The 14889-nt window shown below is 39.8% G+C and overlaps 1 protein-coding gene across 3 annotated transcripts in view; it reads right to left on the bottom strand.

Annotated features, from left to right (window-relative positions):
- The window catches only part of LOC105493085 (elongation factor like GTPase 1), a 130167-nt gene that overhangs the window by 31020 nt on the left and 84258 nt on the right, over nt 1–14889 (bottom strand). For all 3 annotated transcript variants that reach the window (XR_011626251.1, XM_011760512.3, XM_024796375.2), the window contains one exon: nt 3218–3349. Coding sequence is in view for 2 of the 3 variants with exons in the window: in XM_011760512.3 (XP_011758814.1) it covers nt 3218–3349 (132 nt within the window). In the remaining variant the exon portion in view is untranslated. The remainder of the gene's footprint in view (nt 1–3217; nt 3350–14889) is intronic.

Below are 14889 nucleotides of genomic sequence, written 5' to 3'. Positions count from 1 at the left end.
TTTAACTAATATGGATAAAGGATAAAACAATTCCAGAAACAAATTACTCTGATCTCAGATAAATAGGATTTCTTGGATTCCCACAAATGAAGATCTAGCATTGTTTCTGAGGCAGAGATCTGTATCCTGACTTCACTGCTTCCTAACTGTATGGCCTTGGGCAAATTAATTTAACTTCTCTAAGCTTCAGTTTCCCTCCTGTGAAGATGAGAATAAAAAGAGTATCCTAATGAACAGGGCTTTTGGGAGGATTAAATGAGATAATCAATGTAAAATCCTTAGTACAGTGTGTGGAATACAGTAAGGATCAATTATAATGAAGAAAATAATAATTGCTTTGGAACATTTGTAGTTCTCTGTGTTGAGTTTGTAGTTGACCTGTGGGCATGAAGTAGAGGGCGGCTGCCATGACATTTTGATCCCCACTTGGGAAATTAGAGAAAGAAAAGTGGAAGAACAAATACTCATGATTTGCTTCTCTCCGAAAGAAAAGAAGCAAATTGTTGTCTTCTGGATTAATCTAGTTGTCACAAAAAAAAAAAAAAGACAGGACCTGGGGATATGTGGTCTATTCAAGAAAAACAATGGATGTGTCCAGTGCCTCTCAGAGGCAGTATTACTGGAAAGTCTTATAAGAGAGTGAAATATCCCAACAGTCGTCAGACATGTAACCTATGAATAAAGGGGTCACTGCCCCAAAATAAGGATGATATAAGTTACTAGGGCAAAGAGTAAACAGACAATAAATACCCTCTGAAAGCTCATAGGAACAAGGAAGGGAAGTTTCCCCAGACATTCTGAATGTAAAATAACATATGGACAATGTGAAAACACCAAGAAGGCAAAATAAAGAGTACAAAGTTCAGACACTGAAAAATCAAATGGGGTGCTTCAGTAACACAGTCAATGGTAAAACCAGTAAAAATAATATACTTAATGGGAAAAAAATAGCAATACTCCTTTTAAAATTATGAAGAAAATTATGTGCCCCGTCTAACCATTTAAGTTTATTTTTCACAAAGTTCAGATAAATTTAATGAAAACACACATGAGGAAGCACACTTTGGCCTCCAAATTGATAATCCTGAATAATTCGATTTATTAGACTATCTCATTTATGGAAAGGAAAGGAACTTAATCTTACTATGAGTCAGCTTTAGGACAGGAAATACACTAGGTAACAGAACCCTTCATCTCATGTAGCCAGTCCTTCAAAGAAGCTGGTTCTTTAGAGTTGGGCTTTTACTTAGCTTCTATAACAGACACCACAGAGTAGCACATAACCATAACAAAGGCTTTTAAAAATTATAAATTTCTATTATTAAAATATCACATCTTAGGCCAGGTACAGTGGCTCACACCTGTAATCCCAGCACTCTAAGAGGCTGAGGTGAGAGGACTGCTTAAGCTCAGGAGTTTAGGACCAGTCTAGGTGACATGGGGAGAACCCATCTACAAATAATAAAAAAAATTAGCTGGGCATGGTGACATGTGTCTGTGGTCCCAGCTACTTGGGAGGTTGAGGCAGGAGGATCGCGTGAGCCCAGGAGGTCAAGGTTGCAGTGAGCCGTGACTGTGATTGAGCCACTGCACTCCAGCTTGGGTGACAGTGAGACCTTGTCTCAAAATAAAGAAATAAACAAACAAGTAAAATTATGGCTTAAATTATTATTGTTTCCTATTTATAAACTGCATGTGCAAATGCAATAGAGAAAAACTAAGTAAGAAAGAGGATACGAATAAATAGTAGACACATCTAAGAATAAGCCATGGTTGCCAGACTCAAATATCACAACTTAAATAAAACTGAGCTTTCTTGTATGTATTTCGAAGGATTGAACACAGTAGACAGTGGTTAGAGCCAGCCTAGTGAGTAGAATAAAAGAACAAAATCACGAAAGGCCAGGATCTGGACAAGCCTAAAAGAGGAAGCATGTTTTACATAGACTGGGATAAATCCGTGCAGCAACCAAGGCACTGTGTCAGTCCACAGTGATGGGCCACAAAAAATTCCTATCTCGAGGCTGAAGGCAGATGGCTATTTACTAGGGCTGGCCCCAAAGGTCTGAGGTCAGTCCTCCAAGTATCTGCCCTGGGGCTCCAGGGATCCTTAATGGCCAGGGGTATGTCTTAGAACTTGAGAGAGTGATGAGTTCAGAAGGGTTAGCTCTGGGGAGAGGAGGGATACATATGTTCAGGAGCAATGAGGCCATTATATACCTCAACAGAAAACTACCATTTTACCATTTGTTCTTTGGTTTCCTTATAGCATGGTCTGGAGATTCTTCACTGACAATCACTAGCACTGGAATAGCAAAGTCACAGTGATTTAGGATTAGCGATAGTCAAGGGACGTGAAATACAAAAGTGCAAAAGGATTGACTAGGTAAATACTATAAGCCAAAGACTAAGGAGTTGTTGTTATATGGTCAGGCATATGCGAATGTCAGGTGGCCGGCAGGAAAGGTGCAGAAAGTGGTTTCTAAACAGATGGGAAATTCTCAGTGTCCAGATAATCTGTCAAACCTAGAGGGAACAGGCAAATGATGGATTCTGACCCAAGGAGCTTGAGATAAGATTCCAACTAAGAAGTCACCTAAAACATGAGCTTTGGCTGGGCACAGTCGCTCATGCCTTTAATCCTAGCACTTTGGGCGCCCAAGGCAGGCGGATCACCTGAGGTCAGGAGTTCAAGACCAGCCTGGCCAACTTGGTGAAACCCCATCTCTACTAAAAACACAAAAATTAGCCAGGCGTGGTGGTGGATGCCTGTAATCCCAGCTATTCAGGAGGCTGAGGCAGGTGAATCGCTTGAACCAAGGTATTAGAGGTGGTGTCGAGATCACGCCAGTGCACTCCAGCCTGGGCAACAGAGTGAGACTCCACCTCAAAAACTAAACTGAACTAAACTAAACTAAACAAAACAAAACATGAGCTTTGCTAAGCTACAATCCTATGCCAGGGTTGTGGAGGATGTAGAGATGTCCCTGTCTTTGCCATTAAGAAGATGCAGTCTCCCGGACAGCAAAGGTACCTGTAACCACGGCATGTTCCTAAGACAGAAGTTAGATGCCCTTTGAAGAGTTGCTTCTACTATACACCTCAATGAAAATTCATTATATACTGCTGAAACAAGTCATGAGGAATCACATACTAAATACACGCTATGCTTTAAAAGAATAATAAACATATGCTTTTAAAAACAAGGTTATCTTACTTGGATGTTTCGGTTCAACAGCAACTCTCACAATAGGAGTGGCTTCGAAGTTGAGTGGTATAAATGGTGGGCAGGAGGGCAGGCTACACAGTGTTGCAGATTTCAGCACAAAATCTTGAAGGCCTCCTATTCCTGTAGGAAGAAAAGATCCATACGGTCAATAAAGGATGATAAACTCTGAATTTATGTTAGAAAAACAGCAGCATCAACCCAGTATATGTGTCACAGAGCCAAATGCTTCCAAAATGTTGCAAGAAATGAGGCAGACCTGCACCATTTTTTTTTTTTTGGTACACCTGGATACCATTTGATTGCTGTCAAAATACAGAAATTCTGCCTTTTGTTTCCCACATGTACAAATCTTATTACATCAGATTGGGCTAATGCATACCTACTTCGACCACAGAAATGATCACTTCCAGACATATCTGTCTGAAAACACCGATTATTTCTGACACTTGGTTTTAAAAAATATATTAATTTGATGAAAAAGATGGGTCTCTACTGAAATAATCTTTTGCCAAGTCCATTTGCATGAGTAAAGGGAATTCAGGAACTTAAAATGTGATGTTTTATGTAGTATGTTACCCTAAGCCACCCTCCATACTTCCCCTATTTTAGAAGATAATCCTAGTCAACCCCTTCCCCCTGCCATACACTCACTTCAGGCTTTTGGCTGATGATTGCATGAGACTCTGAAGGTTGCATATTTGTCTTTGAGCAGATGGAAGCAAAAAGAATGTCTTAGAAAGAGTGATAACGGGCCAGATGCAGTGGCTCACACCTGTAATACCGGCACTTTGAGAGACTGAGGCAGGCGGATCATGAGGTTAGGAGATCAAGACCATCCTGGCTAACACAGTGAAACCCCATCATTACTAAAAATACAAAAAATTAGCTGGGCATGATGGCAGGTGCCTGTAGTCCCAGCTCCCTGGGAGGCTGAGGCAGGAGAATTGCTTGAACCTAGAAGGTGGCGGTTGCAGTGAGCTGAGATAGTGCCACTGCACTCCACCTAGGTGACACAGCGAGACTCCGTCTCAAAAAAAAAAAAAAAAGAGTGATAAAGAGGTATACTGAATCTCACACCCAGAGTATGAGTAGACAACATTTTAGAACAAATTAAGAAACACATACAGAGGGCCAATGCAGTGGCTCACGCCTGTAATCCCAGCACTTTGGGAGGTCGAGGAGGATCACTTGAGGTCAGGAGTTCTAGACCAGCCTGGGCAACATAGTGAGACTTCTTTCTACAAAAAATTTAAAATTTAGCCAGGCATGGTGGTGCACACCTTTTTATAGTACCAGCCACCTGAGAGGCTGAGGTGGGAGGATCGCTTGAGCACAGGAGTTCAAGACTGGGTGACAGACTAAGGCCCTGTCAAAAAAGACAGGAAAGTATAGGACGGGAGAAAGAGAGAGAGAGAGAATGAGCGAGCGAGAGAGAGGGGAACACACACACACACAGGCCATTTTTGTGCTTCTGAGTTGAGGAAAGGAAACAAAGAAAACCACTTTGCTGCCTTTAGTTGACCAATTGAGGTAAAGGTACAGGGCAATGGGAGGCCACCCAATCACACATCTAGGCTGGTGGAGGGGAACTGAAGCAGAGGCTTCAGGTACACACACTTGGAGGATAATTTAGATGTTTTTTGTTGTCTGACCACACAGTATGGAAACCTCCCTCTTAACATCCACCTGAACATCTACCCTCTGACATTCACCAGAATTTACCACCTCACTACATTAACAGATAGCTCCAACTTTAAGAAAATTTTCCTTCCATTATTCTAAAATCTGTCTTTCCCCATCTCCACACATTGTTTTTAGTTCAATTCTCCAAAGGTTCACAGAAAATGTGCTGCTTCTACTTTCACAAACTACCTTTTAGATTTTGAAAGCATTTGTCAGATCCTTTTAACTCTCTTCTGCCTCACATTAAATATCAGTAGCTCCTTTAACTATTCAGCACAGGACATGATTTACAGACCCTTTGTGTGCATGGGATCCTCTTCAAACTAAAGTTTCCAGGATGTTAAATTCCTCCTGTGCCTCCAGTGTACTTCTTTGGTCAAAATCTAAATTTCTTATTATTGTACCTCTTAGCTCAGCACACATAGTGATACCTAGCTATAGCTTCTTGTTTACATCTCCTATTGGTACTATGATGTAATAGATCTGGGTCTGTCCACGTTTCCACTAAGTCTGCTAGAAATAACATCTCCCAAGAGGCTAAGGGTTTAGGAAAACCCAATAGTAAATATTCCCTTTCAAACCTCATCTATCCTGCTTCTGACCTCTGACCAGCATGCATTTCCTTCCTGCACACAGAGCACATGGTTTCAATGAAAAGATAAATGCTGGTCTTTCCTCCGTATTGCCAGGTATGCAGACTGCAGATGGTCAGTATATTTTAAACACTGTCTCTTTGAACTTCTGGTTTACATTTGCTGTTCCAATTACCGAATCTACTCTTGCTATTTAGATATGCCCAGATTTGCTAACATGAATACAATTCTCCCAAAAAACAAAAAGTCAAGACCACAATGTTCATAGCTAATATTAGAATTTATGGAAAAAGCAATGCTCCAAAGATAGTAAAAACTTCACTACCCGTACTACATGTCAACATTTTTACTTATTTTTAAATATAATTTTAAAACCTACGACAGGGAAGACCATTAAGATGATCTAGATGAATCACTATAAAGTAACTTTAAAATCCCTTTTGAGAATTTCTTGATTTGCTATCAATTATTAACTGCACAACTTGTTCTTTACACAAAATACAGTCTGAAGCAACTTTTTGTTTTTAAAAATAACATCAGCAAGTACAATCTTGAAAAAAGACTTTATACCCACAATTCCACCATTCTAATATTGCCACTATTTTCTTTTTATATTTCTCTTTATTGTCTTCTTTATTGTCACACATAATTTACAGTATTGTAATAACCATAAATTTCTTATCCTTTTTTCTAATTAAATCATGTGATTTTCACTTCAGTCACTTTAGTGAAAATTATAACAATTAGGGACAAAGAATTCCTTCACAGAAAGCACATTTGCTAAAGCATTTTTCAACTGGAATTGGGGGATGAGAAGTATGTTCCCTCCGGGTAATCATTTCAGAATTCCCAGGGTAGGAAGAGTGACAGCATGGGGGAATAAAATCCAAAATTAGTGTGCCATTGATTTGTTTTTAGTCACTATATTTATTTTCACATTTCATGGATTATAGAGGGCACCAGTATTTTTTTTGTTTATCAAAAAAGTACATGTAATTTACAAGAAATAAAAGAGAAAGCAGGTTGAGGAACATGGAGCTAAAGCAATTTACTAGATGCCAAGAATTCTACTTTTTATAGAAACACCAGTACTTTTGTCTGATTGAAGATAAATTATCAAACCCAAGCCCTTTATGATCCTGATTTTTCTCTATACAACAAATAAAATTAAATAAATTGGCATGTGAACTCTATGTTACAGACTGGAATGACAACTGAGTACATAGGTCCTTGCTAGACTGTACACTATACCCTTCAAATTCCTCATAATCAAAAACCAGTATTTTGTAAAGACTGTTGAACCAAATTTTTTTTTCTAGGCTGTGCCCTAATATTTCCCTTTAAAAAGAATTCCAGAAACAAATATTAAGGAGAGTATCTTGAATGATATGAGATTGAAAAAAACTGTGTGGGGCTTGAGAGATGAATTCACCTTCTGTTGAAAACTTTTTTTCTATTCTTAACAACTCCCTGTTGCACGGGTTTAATCAATCTAGGATGATTAAACTAGATACTGGCAAGTAGGAAGACGGTAAAACCAACAGTGAATACTAACACTGCTTTCTGTGGGTGAGCCTGTTAGCTGTCTGGATAGGGAACAGAATTACCCTCTTCAGGCAAATTTGGATTTGTAAAGTGCTCTCTCACTGAACTGTTATAATTTAATTCTAACATTATTATAATTTTAAAAATTTCTGGGAAAAAACATTAAAATATGGTCTCTTAATCACCAAAGTTTTATTTCAAACTGACTTTAACATTCTTCACCCAAGAACCATCAACCTGTTCCTGTTAACCTGTTTAGGCTGGAATTAATGGATCTCTTTAAACCTTTGCAGTAAATGCAAGTCATATGTCATGAATATCCATACAGCCTCATGCCTGTGAAAGAAATGAACATCACTTTGGAAGAGAGATGAGGATTTTTTTTTAAAGTACAAGTTCCCCAGGTAGTGGGAATCTAGAGAACCCTTAGTTTTGAAAGACCATCTTCTGCTCTAGGCCCCGCTGCATTTGGATACCAAAGCAGCCCATATCCTCTGTTTCCAGTTTTATGCCTTGGTTCTGTATCTTTCATCAAAACTCAGATTCCGTGCTCTTTGACTCAACTACAAAGAATAACAGGGAATCCACATGCTTTATAACTGCTGTCACCCTTTTCAAGCCTGTTTGGCTAGTATCTCCAAAGTGGATCAGTATTGCTTAGCTAAAGTTTTCAGAAGATGGGTCAAGTCTGTCCATCATGCTAAACAAGTCCATTAAATCAACTGCCCTTTAACTTCTTGGTGTTATAGTAGGCCATTGGGAAAAATCTTGCAACAATGACATCACTATGTCACAAATTTTTTTCTTCTCATAGGAACAGACTGAGCTAATAGTTTTTTGTGTGTTTGTTCGTTTTTGAGATGGAGTCTCACTCTGTTGCCCAGACTGGAATGCTTGTGGTGTGATGTCAGCTCACTGCAAGCTCCAGCTCCCAGGTTCCAGCGATTCTCCCACCTCAGCCTCCAGAGTAGCTGGGATTACAGGCACGCACCACCACACCTGGCTAATTTTTTGTTTTAGTAGAGATGGGGTTTCACCATGTTGGCCAGGCTGGTCTCGAACTCCTGACTTCAAGTGATCCACCCTCCTTGGCCTCCCAAAGTCCTGGGATTACAGGTGTAATAATAGTTCTTACACATACTTCTTCAAGATCTGTGGGCCCTTTTCTCAGAAGAGAAACTACACAGGAAATGAGAAGAAAAAGTAACACCTAAAGAACCAAAACTCTTTTTTTCCTGGAGATATGCTGGCTTACTATCTTTACTATCAGTGTCCTGAACAAGTTAAAAGTTTTATAACTGTGTCACTGTAAGGTCCCAATTTATGCCCCAAGAAAGGATCCTGAGACAGTCAGACCACCATCATTCTATTAGGTACAGACTGACCCAATGGAGCTTGGTTCTCACCAAGGGAATAACATGGTTTTCAGTGTGGGGGTATAGAATTGAAATAGTGGAAGAAATTCCATCTGGGGCTTGGAAGCAAAGTAGAATGCCTGAGTGGGGCCTGGTATTTTATCATCTCTTGGTGTGTCCTAACAGGACAAAAAGAATCTACAGAGCATCTACCTAAAAAGGATCTACCCACACTCACAACTGTATGATTTTCTTGGTGAGAATAAAGCTCCAATTGGGTCGGTCTGTTCCTAATAGAATGGTGGTGGTCTGGGTTTCTTATGAACCTTTCTTGGAGCATAAATTGGGATCTTAAAGAGGAATTAGAGAGAACTGAGGTAGAACTGCCAAGTCTTGGTGGTTTGTTAGGAGCTCAGAAGAAGGGACAAGAAGGAAACAAGAATAAAATCCAGATTCCTGGCATGGACAACGAGGTAGATAAATTACTAGTTCAAAGCAGTTGTCTATTCTTCTTTCAGGTTTATAATTTTTATTATTTATATTAGTTTTATGTAATAAACATTTGAACTCTTTCACATTTCTTCCTCCAGCCTATAGTTTCCCTTTATATTTTGCTTCTATTTTTTTCCCTATAGTAACTTTTTGAGCTTTTTCCATTTGGTGTCTAAGTTTCAAAGCTCAGGAAGCTGTGCTTTCAAATAATTGATAAACAGTTATTCAACTTTCTGTTAGTCTTTCAATGAGTTCAGTTTTAAGGGCAAGGACCAAAATGGGCACTTCATAGGTTCCTCAATGAATGAGTGCACATGAACACAGTTGCCATCTTCACAGAGTTTAAAATCTGGTGAGGGACAAAGGCAAATAAACAGTTAATTACGACACAATGTGACACATCTTATAACAGGAAAAGTACACTTTTTGTTCATGTGAAGACAGAAACTGAAAAGGTTATGGGCCTCCTGGAGAAACTAGCATTCAGGAGTATGGAAATAACCAAACAGAGGACATGGGAAGGAGTGATGAGGTGTGGAAACGGCACCACTAGATGTCTAAGTGAGAAACCAAGGTCATTATTGACAGCTTCAGGGTGGAGCCTTAAGGCACAAGGGAAAAGACTTTTCCATCCCATTCATTTTCTTTTCTTTAGTCAACATGCTTTCTTGTTATGTTCAATTTGGAATCCAAGGAACTTGAAAGTTATAAAGTTCTAACCTTCTGCAATAAATGCAAGTAGTGGCAGTGGTGGTTGTAACAGTCAGAGTAGCAGTGGTTTTATTCATAGATTTGTTAATCAGATTTAAGAGTTCCTTTGGAGTATGATATAAATTGCATATTTAATTTTTTGTATATATTGTTAACTATAAGGAAAATTATAATAACTTCTTTATGAAGCGCAAATTCATATTCAGGATCAGATCCATTTATGAGTTTTGTATCCTGTCCCATTTACCTAAATTTATATTTTATATAGTAACACATGGTTTTAAGTGATAGTCCTTTAACATGTGCTGCATTCCAATTCAAATGATTTAAATAAATGGGGAAACACACAAGATTCAGCAAGTCAGAAGCACAAAATGCTTAGTATAGTTGAAAACAATGCTGGAAATTTGTTTTAAGACAAAAAGAAAAGGGGAAGAAGAGATACAGCTTTACACAACCAGGAAATCATAACTGAATTCCTTCTGCCTTTAAACCCTAAATATTTTCAATTAAAATCAGGAAACAGAGTCACTTCTGGAAGAAATGGCAACTTCAGCACAGGTATACAAATGGTCCTGATTGAAATGATCAAAGAAAGAGAAAACTAAAGAAAACCTGAATGAGTAGGTGAAACTAGAGAAAGGCACCTTGAACTGTATGCTATTTCTGTTAGTCATGGATCAGATTAAAGGAAAATATTAAGGGTCAGTTCATAACTCTCTTCTTGAGCAAGTGGCACAACCTCAGGGGGATAAAAATACATAGGCAGTGTAGTGACAGTGGTCTGTTAGACAACAGATCAATGGAAAAAAATGAAGAGCCCAGAAAAAGACCAACACATGTGGGAATGACGAAGGGGCAACAGTGGCAGACAGGTAGGACTATTTGGTAAACAGCATTGAAACAATTAGCCAATGCAATGGAAAAAATGATATAATTGCATCTGCGTCATACACCATCTAGAAAAAGAAATTTCATATAGATCAAAGACCTAAATGTGAAACATAAAACCTGAAAGCACAAATCATATGATACCATAAGACTGAAGATTTGTAAGACTCACTATATTCTTTAAAAAACTTCAAAATAAAAGATACCAAAGAAACATAGGAACAACAGACGCTGTGGACTACTAGAGAGTGGGGAGGGAGGTTGGTTAAAAAACTACCTATCAGGTACTATGCTCACTACCAGAGTGATGGAATCTGTACTCCAAACCTCAGTATCATGCAATACTCTCATGTAACAAATCTGCACACATACCTCCTACATCTAAAGTAAGAGTTGAAATTTATACACACACACACACACACACACACACACACACACACACATCCCGCAAAGATAAAAGCTGCAAAGTAAGAGATGCTTTCAATGTCTAAAGGAGACAAAAAATTGTAAGTATATAAAGAACTAGTACAAATCAATGAAAAAAAGCAACCCAATAGGAATCTAGGCAAAGAATATAAATAGTCCAAGAAAAGACATTAAAAGAAAAGAAAGCCTCAGCCAAAAAACATTAAAAAAAAAAAAAAAGAATCTCATCGATAATAAGGTAAATGCAAATTAAAACCAGATACTATTTCACACCAATACAACTGGTATGAGTCTGAAGAAACCATGTGTTGGCAAGTATGTGCAGAAAAAGTAGGTCTTGCGCACTGTAGATGAGAACAAAGATTGTTACAACTATGAGGGAGAATAAGCTGCAATGTTCATTAAAGTATGACTATTCAACTCACCAAGGAGATTTCTAGTTGTATATCCCAGAGCAATGTTGAGAACAGGCACAACTGTGTACCAGCAGTGTTGAGAACAGCACACCACCCACAGCCATACAACCCCTCTCTAGGTGATTTAGTGAGTGAGTGGTGGGGGCGTTTCTGACTGGGGCCTACTACTGGCAGTTACTGAGCAGGGGCCAGTGCTTTGCATGTGTGAAAATGTCCTCCTGTACAAAGAATTACCCTCTTTGTATAGCTTTTGAATATTCTGCTGGAAAAATCTGTTCATAATAATCTGAGTTTAAATCTAATTCAATTTTAATAACAGAATTTTCTGTAGTTTAATATACACCGAATTTTCAGAAATGGAATTACCACATAAATCAAAGGAAGTATGAACTTGTTCTGAAAACAAGCTGTTCACCATTTTATCGATGTCTATTAGGTCTGCTTGCTGCAGAGATGAGTTCAATTCCTGGATATCCTTGTTAACTTTCTGTCTCGTTGATCTGTCTAATGTTGACAGTGGAGTGTTGAAGTCTCCCATTATTATTGTATGGGAGTCTAAGTCTCTTTGTAAGTCTCTAAGGACTTGCTTTATGAATCTGGGTGCTCCTGTATTGGGTGCATATATATTTAGGATAGTTAGCTCTTCCTGTAGAATTGATCCCTTTACCATTATGTAATGGCCTTCTTTGTCTCTTTTGATCTTTGATGGTTTAAAGTCTGTTTTATCAGAGACTAGTATTGCAACCCCTGCTTCTTTTTGTTCTCCATTTGCTTGGTAGATCTTCCTCCATCCCTTTATTTTGAGCCTATGTATGTCTCTGCATGTGAGATGGGTCTCCTGAATACAGCACACTGATGGGTCTTGACTCCTTATCCAGTTTGCCAGTCTGTGTCTTTTAATTGGAGCATTTAGTCCATTTACATTTAAGGTTAAGATTGTTATGTGTGAACTTGATCCTGCCATTATGATATTAACTGGTTATTTTGCTCGTTAGTTGATGCAGTTTCTTCCTAGCCTCGATGGTCTTTACATTTTGGCATGTTTTTGCAATGGCTGGTACCGGTTGTTCCTTTTCATGTTTAGTGCTTCCTTCAGGGTCTCTTGTAAGGCAGGCCTAGTGGTGACAAAATCTCTAAGCATTTGCTTATCTGTAAAGGATTTTATTTCTCCTTCACTTAGGAAACTTAGTTTGGCTGGATATGAAATTCTGGGTTGAAAATTCTTTTCTTTAAGAATGTTGAATATTGGCCCCCACTCTCTTCTGGCTTGGAGAGTTTCTGCCGAGAGATCCGCTGTTAGTCTGATGGGCTTCCCTTTGTGGGTAACCCAACCTTTCTCTCTGGCTGCCCTTAAGATTTTTTCCTTCATTTCAACTTTGGTGATTCTGGCAATTATGTGTCTTGGAGTTGCTCTTCTCGAGGAGTATCTTTGTGGCGTTCTCTGTATTTCCTGGATTTGAACGTTGGCCTGCCCTACTAGGTTGGGGAAGTTCTCCTGGATGATATCCTGAAGAGTGTTTTCCAACTTGGTTCCATTTTCCCCCTCACTTTCAGGCATCCCAATCAGATGTAGATTTGGTCTTTTTACATAATCCCATACTTCTTGCAGGCTTTGTTCATTTCTTTTTCTTCTTTTTTCTTTTGGTTTCTCTTCTCGCTTCATTTCGTTCATTTGATCCTCAGTCGCTGATACTCTTTCTTCCAGTTGATCGAGTCGGTTACTGAAGCTTGTGCATTTGTCACGTATTTCTCGTGTCATGGTTTTCATCTCTTTCATTTCGTTTATGACCTTTTCTGCATTAATTACTCTAGCTATGAATTCTTCCACTTTTTTTTCAAGATTTTTAGTTTCTTTGCGCTGGGTACGTAATTCCTCCTTTAGCTCTGAGAAGTTTGATGGACTGAAGCCTTCTTCTCTCATCTCGTCAAAGTCATTCTCCGTCCAGCTTTGATCCGTTGCTGGCGATGAGCTGCGCTCCTTTGCCGGGGGAGATGTGCTCTTATTTTTTGAATTTCCAGCTTTTCTGCCCTGCTTTTTCCCCATCTTTGTGGTTTTATCTGCCACTGTTCTTTGATGATGGTGACGTACTGATGGGGTTTTGGTGTAGGTGTCCTTCCTGTTTGATAGTTTTCCTTCTAACAGTCAGGACCCTCAGCTGTAGGTCTGGTGGAGATTGCTTGAGGTCCACTCCAGACCCTGTTTGCCTGGGTATCAGCAGCAGAGACTGCAGAAGATGGAATATTGCTGAACAGCAACTGTACCTGTCTGATTCTTGCTTTGGAAGCTTCCTCTCAGGGGTGTACTCCACCCTGTGAGGTGTGGGGTGTCAGACTGCCCCTAGTGGGGGATGTCTCCCAGTTAGGCTAGTCAGGGGTCAGGGACCCACTTGAACAGGCAGTCTGTCCCTTCGCAGATCTCAACCTCCGTGTTGGGAGATCCACTGCTCTCTTCAAAGCTGTCAGACAGAGTCGTTTGTGTCTGCAGAGGTTTCTGCTGCTTTTGTTGTTGTTTAGTTGTGCCCTGTCCCCAGAGGTGGAGTCTACAGAGACAGGCAGGTTTCCTTGAGCTGCTGTGAGCTCCACCCAGTTCGAGCTTCCCAGCAGCTTTGTTTACCTACTTAAGCCTCAGCAATGGCGGGCGCCCCTCCCCCAGCCTGGCTACTGCCTTGCGGTTAGATCACAGACTGCTGTGCTAGCAATGAGGGAGGCTCCGTGGGCGTGGGACCCTCCCGGCCAGGTGTGGGATACAATCTCCTGGTGTGCCCGTTTGCTGAAAGCGCAGTATGGGGGTGGGAGTTACCTGATTTTCCAGGTGTTGTGTGTCTCAGTTTCCCTGGCTAGGAAAAGGGATTCCCTTCCCCCTTGCGCTTCCCAGGTGAGGCGATGCCTCGCCCTGCTTCAGCTCTCGCTGGTCGGGCTGCAGCAGCTGACCAGCACTGATGGTCCGGCACTCCCTAGTGAGATGAACCCAGTACCTCAGTTGAAAATGCAGAAATCACTGGTCTTCTGTGTTGCTCGCGCTGGGAGTTGGAGACTGGAGCTGTTCCTATTCCATTTAATACCATTTTCAATATGAATGGGGTTTTATACTATAGCAGTTACGGGTTTTGATTTTATGTTATAAAAACACAGTATTGGCCAGGCACAGTGGCTCACGCCTGTAATCCCAGCACCTTGGGAGTCAGGAGTTAAAGACCAGCCTGGCCAACATGGTGAAACCCTGTCTCTACTAAAAATGCAAAAATTAGCTGGGTGAGGTGAAAGGCACCTGTAATCCCAGCTACTCGGAAGCCTGAGGTGGGAGAATTGCTTGAACCCAGGAGGTTCAAGACCTGGGCAACAGAGCGAGACTACATCTTAAAAATTGAATTTTGAAGACTACTTAGAAATAAAGTAGAATATGTCATTCAATGTAAATAGGATTATATAAATAAAAATAGAATAATAATAACTAAAATGTAAACTGTAGGAATGCCAGTATTGAGATTACAAGTAATCTTTTAAAATAAAAGAATTGTAATTTTTACCCGGAAAAGTTATTAGACACA

This window comes from Macaca nemestrina, chromosome 7, assembly GCF_043159975.1.
Source record: "Macaca nemestrina isolate mMacNem1 chromosome 7, mMacNem.hap1, whole genome shotgun sequence".
NCBI classification, from domain to species: Eukaryota; Metazoa; Chordata; class Mammalia; order Primates; family Cercopithecidae; genus Macaca; species Macaca nemestrina.
Note: the sequence above shows the minus strand (reverse complement) of the source record. Positions and strands in the feature narration are given on the sequence as shown.